The sequence below is a fragment of the Dendrobates tinctorius genome, unplaced genomic scaffold (assembly GCF_039654945.1).
Source record: "Dendrobates tinctorius isolate UK_male_01 unplaced genomic scaffold, ASM3965494v1 ptg000022l, whole genome shotgun sequence".
Taxonomy (NCBI): Eukaryota; Metazoa; Chordata; class Amphibia; order Anura; family Dendrobatidae; genus Dendrobates; species Dendrobates tinctorius.
In genome coordinates this window covers 26,824,374-26,841,896 of record NW_027361690.1, presented here as the reverse complement: position 1 = coordinate 26,841,896, position 17,523 = coordinate 26,824,374, and the positions used below count along the sequence as shown (strand labels likewise).

At 46.2% G+C, this 17,523-nt stretch overlaps 1 protein-coding gene across 2 annotated transcripts in view; it reads left to right on the top strand.

Moving 5' to 3' along the window:
* The window catches only part of HOMER2 (homer scaffold protein 2), a 377,961-nt gene that overhangs the window by 295,653 nt on the left and 64,785 nt on the right, over window positions 1–17,523 (top strand). For both annotated transcript variants that reach the window (XM_073568523.1, XM_073568522.1), the window contains one exon: window positions 12,699–12,855. In XM_073568523.1, the coding sequence (XP_073424624.1) occupies window positions 12,699–12,855 (157 nt within the window). The remainder of the gene's footprint in view (window positions 1–12,698; window positions 12,856–17,523) is intronic.

Genomic DNA, 17,523 nt, shown 5'->3' with positions numbered 1-17,523 from the left:
AAACCGCTGAGGATTCCGCACAAAGAATTGACATGGTGCGGATATGAAACCGCAGCAAATCCGCATGGAAAATTCTGCACCGTGTGCACTGAGGTTTTCATTTTCCATTGATTATAATGGTACTGTACACCGCAGCAGAAACTGCAGCCGATCCGCAGGATCAAATCCGCTGCGTGTGCACACACCCTCAGATGGAGGTTCACACTTACAGTTTCCCTAATGGACAGGCAGCAGAGGCATCCCCCTGAGCCTCAACAACCTCTTTCTCATAGCATAGATCATAGCATATAGACACAATAACCACTCCTTTTTGTAGTATACGAACCAGTTTACAATTACCTGCATCCCGAGAAAAACAAGCTTTTGATGAACTTATGGTAGTAGTTAGCGAAACTAAAAAACAACCTTTGTAATGCCTTCAAATCCACAGGACGATCCAAATCCAGTACCACCTGGACTTTCGCCGGGTGAAAGTAAAAACCGGTGGATGATAAAGCATATTTCTAGAAAAGGGATCTAAACAACCAAGAACAGGTTTGATAATTTGTCTCTGTGTCTGTAAGACCTGTGTGACATGGACCTGATGTGACTCCAGGTCAGGTGAATAAATTAGCAACAGTCACAGATAAATCCAACAAACCCCTTCTCCAATAAAAATCACCAACAGCATCCTCCAACCATGCAGCATAAGCTACTCTTTTGACAATGAATGCTAGCCAGGGTCCAAATTATATAGGGGATGGGAGTGGCTAACAGTGAATAGCTGAGAGTCTTAATGCAGGAAAGCTTCCAGGAGCTCTCAACTCAGCAGTTTAACCCCTGCACTGCTAGTGGTTAGCACTGCAGACTTGCAGCGCTGGGGTCCTGGGTTCAAATCCCACCAAGGGCAACATCTGCAAAGGGTTTGCATGTTCTCCCCGTGTTTGCGTGGGTTTCCTCCGGGTACTCTAGTTTCCTTGTAGGGAAGGTGACCTGACGGACGGACTAGTCAGAGTGAAGAAGGAAAGGTTTGCACAGGGGTAGGTAGGTGTCAGTTATTACAGTGGGAAAACAGCTAGGAAAGTGTAGTGGACGTGCAGTACCTTGGGTTGACCATTAGATGGCAGGGAGGAGTGTGAGCAAAGGACTTGACATCAGCTTAGGGCTTTAGAAACCGTTGGTCATGGGGGGCGGGGTTACAGTGACAGGGGACCGGGAGAGCTATAAATACTGAGGGAGGGTTCCAGAAGGTTCCAGTCCCCAGGGGGAGCTCCAGTGACAGGAGGACTGCGACAGTCTGTGCGCTGTGAGGAGAATCTAAACCAGGGGGACTTGTTGTGAGTTCATTTTCCCCTTCGTCACTGAGGTCTGGTGAACTCCCTATTCTGGTAAAGGAAGGTAATGAGCCTGATTATCAGGCACCTGAGCCTAATGAGGATGACTGGCTGAGTGGAGTCACGGACTGGATATAAGGCTGCCAACGCCCTTCTGCCCTGCGGGTGATTTCTCTGTGGACTTCTAGGAAAACAGTCTGATTCCTGCTCCTCTAAAGCTAAGTTTTCTGCTTTGCCTTTTAGCATTTGTGTTTTGTTTTTGTTTGCCTTGCTTTTCTGGATTCTGCCATTCCCTGCTGGGGTGAGCTGATTCTCCTTTTGCCGGTTGCTCTGTCTTCAGAATATTCCTGAGTACTGACATAGTCTTTTTGAAGCCTAGCGTCTTCAGGGCCTTTTTCACTGTCAGTCTGTTGGCTCTTATTTTCATAGGGTTTTTCACGGATTGCAGACAGCAGCCTTCCTGTCCTTTCCTATCTAGTTAGCTTGGGCCCCGTCTTTGCTCAGTCTATCTTTCTGTCTGTGTTGTGTTCTTTCTCCTTGCTTCACCGTCATATGTGGGGGACTGCCTTTTGCTTTGGGGTCTGCTCTGGGGCAGTTTAGATTTCCCTTTCTGTCTTTAGGCTATTTAATTCTCCGGCTGTGATCGAGGGGTCTAGGGCATCGTAGGAACCCCCCACGGCTACTGCTAGTTGTGTTGATAGGTTCAGGGGTCTGCAATCCGATAGCTGCCAACCTCTCTGGTTTTCTGGACTTAGCTAGCATTTCTGTTTTTGCCTCCTACGGTGACTCAATCATAACAGAATCACCCGCCATACCGCAGATCCTAGGGTACTCAATAGCAGGAAACAATTGTGTTTAAAAAAAAAAAAAAAAAAAAAAAGGGTGTATTGTGAGTTCATTTTCCCCTTCACTGCTGAGGCCCGAGGAACTCCCTCTTCTGGTGAAGAAAGGTAGTGAGCCTGATTGTCAAACACCTGGGGCTGATGATGATGACTGGCTGAGTGGAGTTAATGACTGGATATAAGGCTGCCGACGCCCTTCTGGCCTGCGGGTGATTTCTCTGTGGACTTCTAGGAAATCAGTCTGATTCCTGCTCATCTAAAGCTAAGATTTCTGCTTTGCCTTTTTGCATTAGTGTTTTGTTTTTCTTGCTTTTCTGGATTCTGCCATTCCCTGCTGGGGTGAGCTGAATCTCCTTTTGCCTGTTGCTCTGTCTTCAGAATATTCCTGAGTGCTGACATAGCTTTTTTGAAGCCTAGCGTCTTCAGGGCCTTTTTTACTGTCAGTTGGTTGGCTCTTATTTTCATAGGGTTTTTCACGGATTGCAGACAGCAGCCTTCCTGTCCTTTCCTATCTAAGCTAGCGTGGGCCCCATCTTTGCTCAGTCTATCTTTCTGTCTGTGTTTTGTTCTATCTTCTTGTTTCACCGTCATTATATGTGGGGGGCTGCCTTTTGCTTTGGGGTCTGCTCTGGGGCAGTTTAGATTTCCCTTTCTGTCTTTAGGCTATGTAGTCCTCCGGCTGTGATCGAGGGGCCTAGGGCATCGTAGGAGCCCCCCACGGCTACTGCTAGTTGTGTTGATAGGTTCAGAGGTCTGCAATCCGATAGCTGCCAACTTCTCTGGTTTTCTGGACTTAGCTAGCATTTCTATTTTTGCCTCCTACGGTGACTCAATCATAACAGTGTATATTCTTTCCTCTATATCTCTGAGGCCGTAGGGGGAATTTTTTTTTTCTCTCAATGGAGATAAAGCAATTGTCTGATCATGTGGAGCAGCTCGCTGCGGAAGTGCGAGGAATTTCCGCCTACCTTGCTCGTTCGCATGCTGTTGAACCAAAGATCCCTACACCTGATGTATTTTTAGGGGATCGATCTAAATTTTTGAGTTTCAAAAATAATTGTAAATTATTTTTTGCCTTGAAGCCTAACTCGTCGGGGAGCTCCGCGCAGCAGGTTAAAATTGTCATCTCTTTGCTGCGTGGCGATCCCCAGGATTGGGCGTTTTCTTTGAAACCAGATGATCTATTCTGACTAATGTGAACGCATTCTTTCAAGCCTTGGGGTTGTTGTATGATGAACCTAATGCTATTGATCAGGCTGAAAAGACCCTGTTGGCATTGAACCAGGGTCGAGATTCTGCAGAGTTGTACTGTCAAAAGTTCCGAAAGTGGGCGGTCCTTACTACCTGGAATGATAATGCCTTGGCTGCTCTCTTTCGGAAGGGTTTGTCAGAGGCCGTAAAAGATACTATGGTGGGATTTCCTGTTCCCTCTGGTCTGGACGATACTATGTCATTAGCCATTCAGGTTGATCGGTGTTTACGTGAACGCAGGATTACACGAGAGGTGTTGCCACCGGTAGAACAGACGTCTGAACCTATGCAATGTGATAGAGTTTTGTCTAAGGCGCAACGTCAGGAGTTCAGAAGGCGTAATAAGCTGTGTTTTTTCTGTGGAGATGCCTCGCATATTAATTCTGTTTGTCCTAAACGAGAGAAACGCTTTGCACACACGTTTTCTGTTGATGGTGTTCAACCTAAGTTTCTTCTGGCAATTACTCTGATCTGCTCCCTGTCCACATTTTCCGCCAAGGCTTTTGTGGATTCGGGAGCAGCGCTAAACCTAATGGACTTGGATTTTGCTAAACGTTGTGGATTTCCGATGACACCTCTGCAGACGCCTATCCCTTTGAGGGGGATTGATGCTACTCCTTTGGCGAAAAATAAACATCCGTTTTGGACCCAGGTGGTCATGCGGGTCGCCCCGGACCATCAAGAAAATTGCAGATTTTTGGTGTGACATGGTCTGCAGGATGCCGTTGTTCTGGGGTTTCCCTGGTTGCAAATTCATAATCCAGTCTTGGATTGGAAATCTGTGTCTGTGGTGAGTTGGGGTTGTCGGTGTGCCTGTAGTGAGGCTCCGGTTTTTTCCACCTCTCCTCAGTCGCATGATGTTCCTGACTATTTGGCGGACTTTTATGATGTATTTAGTGAGAATGAGTCTGCGTCCTTGCCTCCTCATAGGAGGTATGACTGTGCAATTGAACTGAGCCCGGGGTGTAAATTTCCCAAGGGTCGGCTCTTCAATTTATCTGTACCCGAGCACGAGGCTATGCGGTCCTATATTAAGGAGGCGTTGGAGAAGGGTCATATTAGACCATCCTCTTCACCCTTAGGTGCCGTTTTTTGTTTTTTTTTGTGGCCAAAAAGGATGGTTCTTTAAGGCCTTGTATTGATTATCGTGCCCTCAACAAAATTACTATTAAATATCAGTATCCGTTACCCCTGATTTCGGATCTATTCTCTAGAGTTAGAGGTGCTTGCTGGTTTACCAAGCTTGACCTCGGGGGGCGTATAATCTTATCCGCATTAAGCAGGGGGATGAATGGAAGACGGCGTTTAATACTCCGGAGGGACATTTTGAGTACCTGGTGATGCCTTTTGGGCTCACTATTGCCCCTTCTGTCTTCCAGTGCTTCATGAACGATATTTTCCGAGACTTTGTCGATAAATTTTTGATTATCTATCTGGATGATATTTTGATCTTCTCCAAGGATTGGGATTCTCATGTGGAACATATTCGGACTGTGTTCCGGATCTTGAGGGAGAATTCCCTGTATGTCAAAGGATCGAAATGCCTTTTTGGAGTACAGAGGATTTCATTTTTGGGATTTATTTTGTCTCCATAAACTATTGAAATGGACCCGGCCAAGGTACAGGCCATTTATGATTGGGTTCATCCCACTTCTTTGAAGGCCCTCCAGAAGTTTTTGGGTTTTGCTAATTTTTATCGGAAATTTATAGCAAAATTTTCTATTATTGCCAAGCCATTGACTGATCTGACTAAGAAGGGTGCTGATGTGTTGAATTGGTCTCCAGAGGCTGTTGCTTCCTTTCAGGAGCTGAAGCGAAGATTTACCTCCGCCCCGGTTTTGCGGCAACCTGATGTCTCACTCCCGTTCCAGGTAGAGGTGGATGCTTCTTAGATTGGTGCAGGAGCTGTTTTGTCCCAAAAGGATCCTGTAACATCTAAAATGAATCCCTGTGCTTTCTTTTCCCGAAAGTTCTCTCCATCTGAACGTAACTATGATGTGGGGAATCGGGAACTGTTGGCCATGAAATGGGCATTTGAGGAGTGGAGACATTGGTTGGAGGGAGCTAAACATCAAGTTGTGGTCCTCACTGACCACAAGAATTTGATTTACCTAGAGTCGGCTAAACGCTTGAACCCTAGACAGGCTAGGTGGGCCTTGTTTTTTACACGTTTTGATTTTGTGGTCTCTTTTCTTCCTGGAACTAAGAATGTCAAGGCAGACGCCCTCTCTAGGAGCTTCTTTGCTGATTCTCCTGTGGTGACCAAGCCTGCTACCATCTTAGGCGAAGGGGTAGTTCTTTCTGCCATCTCGCCTGATTTGAGACTTGCTCTGCAAGAGTTCCAGGAGGACAAACCTGAGCGTTGTCCCAGTGGAAAGTTGTATGTTCCTGACCAGTGGAAGAAGAGAGTGATGTCTGAAGTTCATTGCTCTGCATTGGCTGGTCATCCAGGTATTTTTGGTACTAGAGATCTGGTGAGTCGCTCTTTTTGGTGGCCCACCTTGTCTCATGATGTCAGGAATTTTGTGCAGTCCTGTGGGACTTGCTCCAGGTCTAAATCTTGTTCTCGCTCTAGTGGGTTGTTGATGCCTTTGCCGGTCCCCAGGAGGCCATGGACCCATATTTCAATGGATTTCATCTCTGATATGCCGGTCTCTCAAAGAATGACTGTTATTTGGGTGATTTGTGATAGGTTCTCTAAGATGGTTCATCTTGTACCACTCCCTAAGTTGCCATCTTCCTCTGAGTTGGTGCCCCTGTTTTTGCAACAGGTGGTTCGCTTGCACGGGATTCCTGAGAACATTGTATCTGACAGAGGAGTTCAGGACTTTCTGTTCCAAGCTGGGAATTCAGTTGTCCTTCTCCTCTGCTTTTCACCCTCAGACCAATGGGCAGACAGAGAACAAACCAGACCTTGGAGTCGTATTTGAGATGTTTTATTTCCGCTGATCAGGATGATTGGGTTTCATTTTTGCCCTTGGCCGAATTTGCTTTAAATAATAGAGCTAGTTCTGCCACTTTGATGTCACCTTTTTTTGTAACTTTGGGTTTCATCCTCGATTTTCTTCAGGGCAGGTAGAGCCTTCTGCCTGCCCAGGTGTTGACACTGTGGTGGAGAGAATGCACCAAATCTGGGACCAAGTGGTGGATAAGTTATCTCTCTCCCAGGAAAAGGCCCAGCGGTTTTCCAATCGACATAGGACCATTGGTCCCCAGTTTAAGATTGGTGATATGGTGTGGTTATCATCAAAAAATATTGCTATGAAGGTGGCTTCTCCTAAGTTTAAGCCTAGATTTATTGGACCTTACATGATTTTGGAGATTATTAATCCGGTCTCTTTTCGTTTGGCTCTTCCTGTCACATTTAAAATCCATAATGTGTTCCATAAGTCCTTGTTGAAGAGGTTTGTTGAACCAGTTGTTCCTGGGGTGGCACCTCCGGACCCTGTATTGGTTGAAGGTAACATGGAATATGAGGTAGAGAAAGTACTGGATTCCCGTCTGGCTAGACGGAGACTCCAGTATATGGTTAAGTGGAAGGGTTATGGTCAGGAGGATAATTCCTGGGTCTCTGCCTCTGATATTCATGCCGAAAGATTGGTGCGTGCCTTTCATCGGGCTCACTCTGATCGCCCTGGTGGCGTGGTTGAGGGTTTGGTGACCCCTCCTCAAGGGGGAGGTACTGTTGAGTTCATTTTCCCCTTCGTCACTGAGGTCTGGTGAACTCCCTATTCTGGTAAAGGAAGGTAATAAGCCTGATTATCAGGCACCTGAGCCTAATGAGGATGACTGGCTGAGTGGAGTCACGGACTGGATATAAGGCTGCCAACGCCCTTCTGCTCTGCGGGTGATTTCTCTGTGGACTTCTAGGAAACCAGTCTGATTCCTGCTCCTCTAAAGCTAAGTTTTCTGCTTTGCCTTTTAGCATTTGTGTTTTGTTTTTGTTTGCCTTGCTTTTCTGGATTCTGCCATTCCCTGCTGGGGTGAGCTGATTCTCCTTTTCCTGGTTGCTCTGTCTTCAGAATATTCCTGAGTACTGACAGTCTTTTTGAAGCCTAGCGTCTTCAGGGCGTTTTTCACTGTCAGTCTGTTGGCTCTTATTTTCATAGGGTTTTTCACGGATTGCAGATAGCAGCCTTCCTGTGCTTTCCTATCTAGTTAGCTTGGGCCCCGTCTTTGCTCAGTCTATCTTTCTGTCTGTGTTGTGTTCTTTCTCCTTGCTTCACCATCATTATATGTGGGGGGCTGCCTTTTGCTTTGGGGTCTGCTCTGGGGCAGTTTAGATTTCCCTTTCTGTCTTTAGGCTATTTAATTCTCCGGCTGTGATCGAGGGGTCTAGGGCATCGTAGGAACCACCCACGGCTACTGCTAGTTGTGTTGATAGGTTCAGGGGTCTGCAATCCGATAGCTGCCAGCCTCTCTGGTTTTCTGGACTTAGCTAGCATTTCTGTTTTTGCCTCCTACGGTGACTCAATCATAACAGGGACTGAGGAGAGAGAACGACAGTGGGGTGATCCTGACAGGAAGAACCGCAGAAGGGACGAGGCACTGGGTGTGAGACACCGTATTTGACACGACGACTGATCAGTGGAAGCGCTGTTGGTTTACAGGCCTAAGGCGGCCACAGTGACGGACCTGTCAGGAGCGTCGACGAGTGAGGAGGGGACGGTGTGTGCAGACACGTTCCTAGTGTAAAGTACGGTGTGAGAAGCGGCTCTGGAAATGGAGGGCCGTGAGGTGAAGAAAGTACAGTGTGCTTTTGAGGCCGTCAGGCGGACGGCGAGCGTGAATAAACTTGGACCTGTTGCACCCTGAACTTGCCTCCATCTTGTCTCTGTTTCGTCTCTGCGCGGTAAGAAGAGGAACCACCCCCCCCCCAGCCCGGCCCACCGACCGTACATCCTCCCACACTCCAAAGATATACTGATAGGGAATTTAGATTGTGAGTTCCATTGGAGACAGTGATGATGTATGTAAGGCACTGTGGAAAAACATAGCGCTATATATGTAAAAGCAAAATAAATAATACACCATTTAATATGAAGATGAAGTGCTTCTAAATCAGTGCAGGAGTAGAAGACATTAGCCGCTGCAGTCTTGTGGCTTCTCTGTCGCGGTAAACCCGTGACAGTGGGCTCGTTTCATTTTACATGGCTGTGCAGGCCTCCCCATGATGCCTTGCAGAAATTTCATTTTACACATGATCATACCTTGTACAGTAGTGGTCAGTACCTGGGCCATCAGCGATCAGCAGTTCCCAGCAGAGCACAATTTTTACTGTACAGTAGTTTTCCATCTCCAGAGTCACTGTGTAGATCTTTCTCTCTTGTAGAGTTTAAGCTGTTATGGAAAGCAGAGTCCTCTCTTTCTCCTGTAGAGTGTAAGCTCGTATGGTCTGTGGGGTTATCTTTTTCTCTCTCTCCTGTAGAGTGTAAGCTTTTATAGTCTGCGGGGTCCCCTCTCCTTTTACACACCATGTATTTTTTGAGCAATTAAAAGCCTACCACAGTATTAAGATTCTCAAAAATGTATCAAGTTTTTTGATAGAATTTTGATTAGTCGAATTTCAAACGATCCGTTCATCTCTACTGAAACCCTTCCCTGAAAGAACAGGGTGTAGAAGTCTAAAAAAAACTCCATTGGTCAATGTAAGAATTTCAAGATTACTAATTTTATTTTTTTTACAAAGATCTTGAGATATAACCTACTCACAAAAAGTTAGGGATACTTGACTTCCGAGTGACATTTCAGGATGATCCTCAAGTGCACTCTAACCTTTTCAGGTGAACTTAATGTAACTGTCAGGATACTGTCAGCGCCGGCGGGCGGCCTCCGCTGAGCAGGGACTCGCCCGCACTGTAGGGGTACTGGGGTCAGGTACAGCCGGAAAGTACAGATACGCAGGACCTGTGGACGCTGAAGTTTAGCAAGCAGACACAGGACCTACGGTCATGTGACTGCAAGGGGGCGGGGCTTAGCATCCTGCTTAGTGAGATGGCAAGACACTATACAGAATTACTCAGTCAGGCAAAACGGAGGTCATACACAGAGATAGCAGTAACGTACCAGGGATGAGACAGAACGGATAGTCAGGGCCAAGCAGAAGTCAAAACCAAACAGATATAGAGGGTACCAAGCAGAATCCAAAGCAATATCCAGAGAACAGACCGAGTCGTACACATATTATCAGGCAACCAGAACACAGCACAAACACACTCAGGGGTCACCACACTATGCCAAGGGCAAGAGTATAACTGACGGGGGATGGGAGCTTCCTGCGGCTATAAGAAGCTTTCCCAGAATCAATGAGAGGCCACCATAATAGGTCCCAGGTGTGCAGGTAAGAGTCTGCACTAAGATCAAAACATTAACTCCAGAAGTGCCGGTCCACCAGCACTGGTATCATGACAGTAACAATCTCTAAATGTTTGAATACACATGTCCAACTGTTCAATGTTTCAGTACTTTTTGCACAACTTGCTGTTCTCTAACAAGGAGCTTAATGGCAAAATTCACAACTGAAGTTTGATCTGTTAATCGCCCAATAAATTTCAGGGTTCAATTAGAATTGGTATTTAAACAGGATACCATCATGCTGTTCACATTTTGACATCATGTGTCCAGGATGACACCTAACAATCAGCAATACCTTGCCGTTGCGATGCTTTCAGCAGGATGTTCTCAGACGTAAGTGGCCATTGAGCTTATAGCATCACAGAGTGTCATCAGCAGGTTGTAACAGAGATACAGAGAGACTGGAATAGTCACAAAAAGGCATAGAAGTGGACATTCTTTGGCCACGTTCCACACTGATGACCGCTTCATTGTGAACAATATCTTTCGCAAACTTTTGCCACACAACTCCAGGCACATTGAGGGAGGTGCAAGGTACCCAAGTGTCATGTTAGTGTGGCACCCCTGAGGGTTCAGTCGCCACAGAGGTACTGCACCTCCTCCTGAGGTGTGGTACCCCACCATTCAGGTAAGTTGGAGACACCTGACCACGTTTCAACACCTGCATCTCCCACACAACACAGTAGTGTAGCAAAGCACCCTTTGGTGGCTCCCTGCTTGGAACACGAAGCGTGCTGGGAGGCGGGTAGAGTTTAGTTAGCATCAAAAGAGCGAGAAGAGTTTAGGATTTAGTCAGTCTGACAGAGTCAGAGGAGGAGTGAAGATCCCCTGAGTGGGATGGATGAAGGAAGTGCTGCAGCCAACCTCAGTGACCTGGGTCCGCTGGCTCAGGAAAGGAACATTGATAGAAAGCCTGACTCACTCCATAAGAAAGAAGGATTAGTACGGAACGTAAGGAGAGGAGGACTAAGGATTAGGGTTAGAGCAGAACCCTTCCCAAGTTCACAGCGCAAGGCCGGGGTCCGGTCCCCGAGGTTGTATGGATACTGATGGTCCTGCGACAGACACCGGAGGAATAGAAGTTGTCACCACTTTATTCCCACACAAGACTTGGGGGCTCAACAGCAACGTGAGAGAGCCGGACTTAGTAGCAAGGAGTCCCCGAAGCAGGCTACAGCTGTCTGCCGTACAAGTAGAGTTCTAAGAACATCTGACAGGAGGAACTCCAGTGTAACTCAGTACTGAGAGTACTTCACTATAGGCGCAAAAGAGAGACGTTCAGAAAAGGCACATATGTTGGCGGAGTGTTGGAACAGAGTACTTCATCTTGCCTGGAGGTTGGCTGAGCCCCTGACCTGGAGGACACAGCACGGATGCGGGCACCTGTATGCTCAACAGACTGTGAGTAAAGCTTTGGAACTACATGCCCTGGTGTCCTCCGCTTATTCCTGCGCCAACCTACTCAGCACTGCTACATCTCTGTGCTTAACACTGCACCATTACGCTCTCCTCACTAGCGCTTCATCTACACTGCCCTGGGACTATAGCCCTACCCGTGGAGGGCCACACCATCATTGCTGCACCACACCATCTGTCCCAGAGGATCTGTCTGCAGCGCCCGCTTAACATCTTCATTGCTGAACACCACAGGTAGCGTCACGAATCATTCACTAGTAAACTTTAATCATTATCTTCCACACGCTCAACATTCCCCTTTTACAATGGACGCCCAGGGCCACGAACCGGGTCACAGCTACCGTGACATCTCCCATTGAAACCAACGGGCCCGGTACCGAGTACCCCACCGCCCTGGGTGCGAGGGCGATCCATTTTACCATTCGGAACCATTTACAGTAGTGTGCTTTGAATGCTAGACAACCTGCAAGTGTACCTGACCACACCACCAGGCACTGGCATTTTTGTTGTACATAGGCCAGAGAACATCTACTCTGGACAATGGACTAAAGGGCCTCAGTGTTGGTCACTGATGATAGTTGATTCACACTGAACAGAAATTATTGCTGCCAACGATTTTGGAGACTTCAAGGAGAGCATTATACATTAGCCACTGTTACCAGACGAGCCTTTGGTGGTGTTAATGTGGGCAGGTGTGTCTAGTCAATACAGAACTGCCCTACGCAGTAAATGGTACAGTGGCAAGCCACTACTACTTGAATAACATAATTAATCCAGTCAATATTCCTCTACGTGAACAATACAGGCCTAATTTCATCTTCATGGACGCCACTGCTCCAGCTCACCGCATCATTAGGGAATGGCTGCTGGATCCTGGGGTACCTCAAATGCCCTTTCTCCAGACCTGAATCACATAGAAAACTTATGGGATCAGCTGAGTCGCTGTGTAGAGGTTTGTAATTCTGTCCTCCAGAACCTCAATGACCTGAATGATGCCCGTCAAGAAGAGTGGGATGCCATGCTTCAGCAGACAATATCTCGACTTATAAACAGCATAAGACATCTTTTTTGAAGCTGTGATTGATGCTCAAGGCCACATGACAAATTCTTGAGACAGTGCCTTTTTTAAGGGGGTGTGCCCACCACTGTTGTTGGTTTTTTGTTGCAATAAATTATTTGAGATGAGTAAATCATCATTGCATGCATCTACTTGAATACCCTGATCCATTCCTTTTTAAACACTCTCCAGAACTGGTATTTGAGGGTCCTCAGGTTATATTACTTGGAACACTTGTTAAATAAAGTGAGTCTTTCATGCTGAGCTTTCAGACTGACTTTATAGAGCAGAAGGTGCATCTTCCACATCTCACGTTGAGTAGCTATGGTAAATTTCAGGTTCTTATGTGGACACAAACAAATATACACTTGTCTGATATCCCAGCAAAAAGGTTGACTACATTATTTGCACATTTACCTCAATCTCCTATTATCTCTTTTTTTTTTTTTTTTTTTTTTTTCTCAGTACATCCAGTGTAAAGAAGTGGGAAACAGAATTGGAAACATTGAGAGAAAGTAATGCTCGGTTATCCTTGGCCCTGCAAGAGTCCATCGCAAGTGTAGAACATTGGAAGAAACAGTTTCTCGCATGTAAAGATGAGAATGACCAACTCAGGAATAAGGTAAAGTGTGCACATAAAGTTCATCTGATAATGTGGCTGTAGTGGACATTGTATAAAAGATATCTTGTTGTCTTTGTGCTCATAAAAAGTTCATTTTAATTTATAGAAAATCGTGTGAGGTTGGATGTAAATGTTTGACAATTCCAGGAAATATTAAGACATTCTTTACATCAGACTGTTCATCAGTAGAGATGGACGAAGCCATTCGTCGTCAGTACCCAACACCTACTGTTCGGGGCGGACGCTGAACATGGACTTCACCAGAAAGTCTGTGTTTCTGTTAGGGTTCGGCCCCCCGAACACTGGGTGTTTCTTGCGCTCTCATGTGCATGACAGCGCAGCAAACACAGCTTCTGAACGGCGGTAAAATCATCACTGCCGATCAGACAGCCGCAGTTCCCATGCTGTCAAATGAAAGATTGAGCGTGCAGCTGTGATCGGAGGTATAAAGCTTACCTCCGGTCATTGATGTCAGCTGATGGGACTGCTGCTCCCATCATCCGAGGAACCCAGTTTCAGTGATGGTCAGTAGCCTCGATGACTTCACCACTAGTCACTGACGCTGTGATCGCAGCAGCTCATTCATCAGTGGTTTTCAGCCTGGACGGTCGCATCTTTTCACTGTCCAAGTTGAAAACTAGCACCCAGACATGGATTTGACAGCGTGGGAACCGCAGCTCTGTGACCAGCAGTGATGATTTTACCACCGATCAGAAGCGGTGTACAGCGTGGCAAATTCTGGATGTTCAGGCCCCCTATTCAAGTGAATGGTGTCTGGGTTTGGGTCCGGGTGCTGTTCTGTTACCCAAACTTTTTGTAACTGTTCTGCCGGACCCAAATATCCAGGTGTCCGCCCATCTCTAATTATCCGTCTAATTATCAGTCTTCTAGAAAGCACATGTCACTTATAAGGAGGTAAATGTTTTCTGGGCAGATGTCTATATTTGAGATTGAAAAATGCCTTCTTAGCAGAAATAATTGCATAAGCTTGGGGACTGCCTACAAACTCCTTTGTAAAATCATAAAGAAAAGTTAAACTTGGCTGATTTCTTTTCAAAACGGCACCACACCTGTGTGACAAGTTGTGTATGGTATTGGAGCTTAGCCTCATTCACTTCAGTGGAGCTGAGCTACAATAATGTTCTTGTACACAGCTATGGCATATTTGTCTAATCCTGGGCAACCACTTTAAAGAAAACCTGTGACTTGTTAAAGAAAAATTGAGTTAACTTGTAAAAATCTCTGAGCGCCCCTGATTCTGCAGCGATTTTCCATTTTGCGTTGCATCACTCTACTGCAATTATATTCACATTTGTCTCTTCTGGAACAAACTAATGGAAATTTCTGCTTGCTTACCAGCTGGGCGTATCTTCAGAGTCTTTTCGGGGGTTGTGCACTTTCACCCCTCTTTACCAGATGTTGCCAACCACAACTCTGCAACTGGTCTAGCAATATCCAATGCTGCTGAGATGTGATTGCCAGTGTATGAGAGAGAGTGGTGAAACCACAATGTAGCCAAAGAAAACTGTGAAGAAACACACATTTGTACTGCAAAATACAAGGCTTTAGGCTACAAATGTATTCACGCTTAACCTTTCATAAAACACGTCAAGTTGTATGATTCTTCATGATATCAATTTGACACAGATTTGCAATATCCAGTAAAAATAAAGTACATTAAATGTATACATTTTTTTTAACAAGAGAACCTATGGATGACCAATTGCCAATTCATGAGATCAATTGGTGGCATCCATCAGTTATCCAGTTAAAAATTATATGCATTACACCTATATTTTCTTTAACATAAAATCCTATAGTGTGACAGATTGCATCAGCCTCAGCCTTCCATATATAAAGAAAAAAGTATATAGTAGGTAACATGGGACCATATGGGTGAAGGTTTGCCATTGACTAAAGAATGGCGTATTTGTTTTGATTTTTTTTTGTCATCAACATCTTGTGCCATATATCTTGGGATATGTCACTCTTTGAGACAAGCTACAAGTTGCTGGTCTGGTGAGCCAACACTCGAGGGGTAGAGAGAAGCCAATGGGGACCAGTCTCTTGTACTAGTGACCCATGAAGTCCAGTACAGCTTTTATATGTATTTCTCTTAAATGCCATATTGTTCTTCGTATGCAGAATTCCTACAAGAAGTTCCACCTGCTCAGTAACAAAATGCACCACTTTGGTTTGAGCCTTTCCATCGCCAGATGACACAGTCAAAGGACTCTGAATCTGGTACAGCCTGCAGCATGGTTTCCTGCAGAACTGGAATCTAGATAGGCAGTCTCCGTGAACTGGTTGTCTGCATTCGACATAGATACAGATAGTCAGTGGTAGAGAGGAGTTACTTTCACCCAGGTTAGCCTCTCCAACAGACCCTAGGCTTGGAAGTTTTCCTACTTCTTGGATCAAGAACGGATAACGCGTTCCGTGCCACCGCATTAGTAGCACAATCATGACTGTGCTCCTGCTGTTTCTCAGCCAGCTTAACATGGTCCACATGCATGGGTTCGGGGGAAACTGCTTATCCAGAAGGGTGGGGGGGTGAGTGGCCACTTGAAGGACAGGGCCAGATGAAGCAATTTTTCTTTCACGTGCCACCTCTCTGGAGCGTACTTGGAACATGAGGTCGATACATGCAGCCAGGGTGGTAAAGTGTTGTAGGGATGTCTCGGCCAGCTAGTTCAGCTTTATTTTTTCCAGATAATCTCTTCCAGAAGTGTCTCATTGTTTCTGCCGAGTTTGGACGACAGGGTTCGGAACTCAACAGCATATTGACCTACAGTCAGACCTGGTACAGTCAGACCTGGCAGACCTGACGCAGGGAAGACGCTGCTCAAGTGACACGAACCAGCCCATCGAAGACCTTATGGAAAGCCTCCAGGAAGACCTGCAAATCCGAGGTCACAGAATCGCTTCTCCCCCATAGGGGATTGAGCCATGCAATTTTTATTTATTTATTTTCCTCATTTATATAGTGTCATTAATTCCACAGCGCTTTACAGACATTATTGGCACTGTCCCCGATGGGGCTCACAATCTAAATTCCCTATCAGTATCTCTTTGGAGTGTGGGAGGAAACTGGAGTACCCAGAGAAAACCCACACAAACACGCGGAGAACATTACAAACTCCTTGAAGATGTTGTTCTTGGTGGGATTTCAACCCAGGACCCCAGTGCTGCAAGGCTGCAGTGCTAACCACTGAGCCCACCCGTCTGCCCATGCAATGGCCTCTCCTCCGAAGTGAGACATTAGGAACGCCATTTTAGCCTGATCAGAGGGAACCTGTTGGACCAGCAGTTCATAGTGCACGGTACACTGATTAGGGAAAAAAAAACCACGATATTGCTTGGAATCCCTGTCACAATGCGGCAGTGCAGACAGATGAGGAGCAAGTTCAGATGCAAGAGTAGCAGGCAGAGAAGTCACGGTCGCAGCTGCTGCAACTTGGGCTGGAGCCGATGAAGCCGCCGACGTCAAGGCGTACAAACAAGTATTCACTGTCCGCAGATTGAACAGGATATTGTCCTGCTGATAACGTTGCAGGGATGCCTCTTGAAATAGTACCAAGAGTGGCGAGGTCTTGAAAATCAGTGGGGTCCATGGCCTGATCAAACTGTCACTCTAGTGGGTGTGGATGCCAGACTGTACCACGGACAGGGTAGAGACTGAAGAGGCATAACTAAGCGAACACCTGGGTTAGACCTGATGATGGGGTTAGACTTGAGTCACAGGTGGACGACAGGTGCCACTCCAGGACATATCCCTGCACCCCAGCAGCTGACACCAAGGGTCAGGACTGTAGACACGGACTTGGAGTCCAAGGCAAGACCAGATTCTGATGTAACAGATATTGGAGCTAGTTAAGATGTGATCAACACTAGTGTTGGTATAGATAATGCCAGTCTCAAGCACAGGTTCAGGTACCGCCTGAGAAGTTTCAGATCCAGTACAGCCAGAGGGAGTTTAGGTACTACACATGCGGTTTCAGGGTCAGGTGCTGCCAGAGCAGTTTCAAGTTTAGTTACTGCAGGTGCAGTTTCACTATCATATACCACCAAAGCGGTTTCAGAATCAGATACCGCAGGTGTGATTTCAGAATCAAGTACCAACAGAGCGATTACAGGTACCTATTCAGACAAGACTAGTACTGGTACAAGTAAACTGGACAGGTAGAGGAACCTAACAGACTAGCAGCTTGCTTACTGACTTAGACAAATGTTGCTCAGGCACCACCCAGCAGGTGAAGATGCCTTAAGTACAAAGTGCCTCTCAGCTATTGGGAATACATTGCATTGCATTAGGAGTGTGCGCTGTTTCTTTAAGAAACATGGAGTGCACTGACAGGACATCTGCATGGCATGCACAGACCATGGCACATAGAAGCCGGAACAGTGGACGCAGCAGGGTGGCCTGGGCAGTAAGTCGGCATGTCTGTCAAGAGGGAGGAGCAGAGGCATGCAGGGATGCTGACATTAGTTTTTTTTTTTTAAATTTACAAATGTTGCAATTTACTAGCATACTAATAAGACATAGGCTATGTTCTGCCCATTCATGAGCAGCAAGCTAAAATTCATAGCGTAGTACCAGTTACAGCCTTTACTCATTTATCTTGTTTCTGTGTACAAGAGAGAATTTCTCCTTTAAGGAATAGTGTG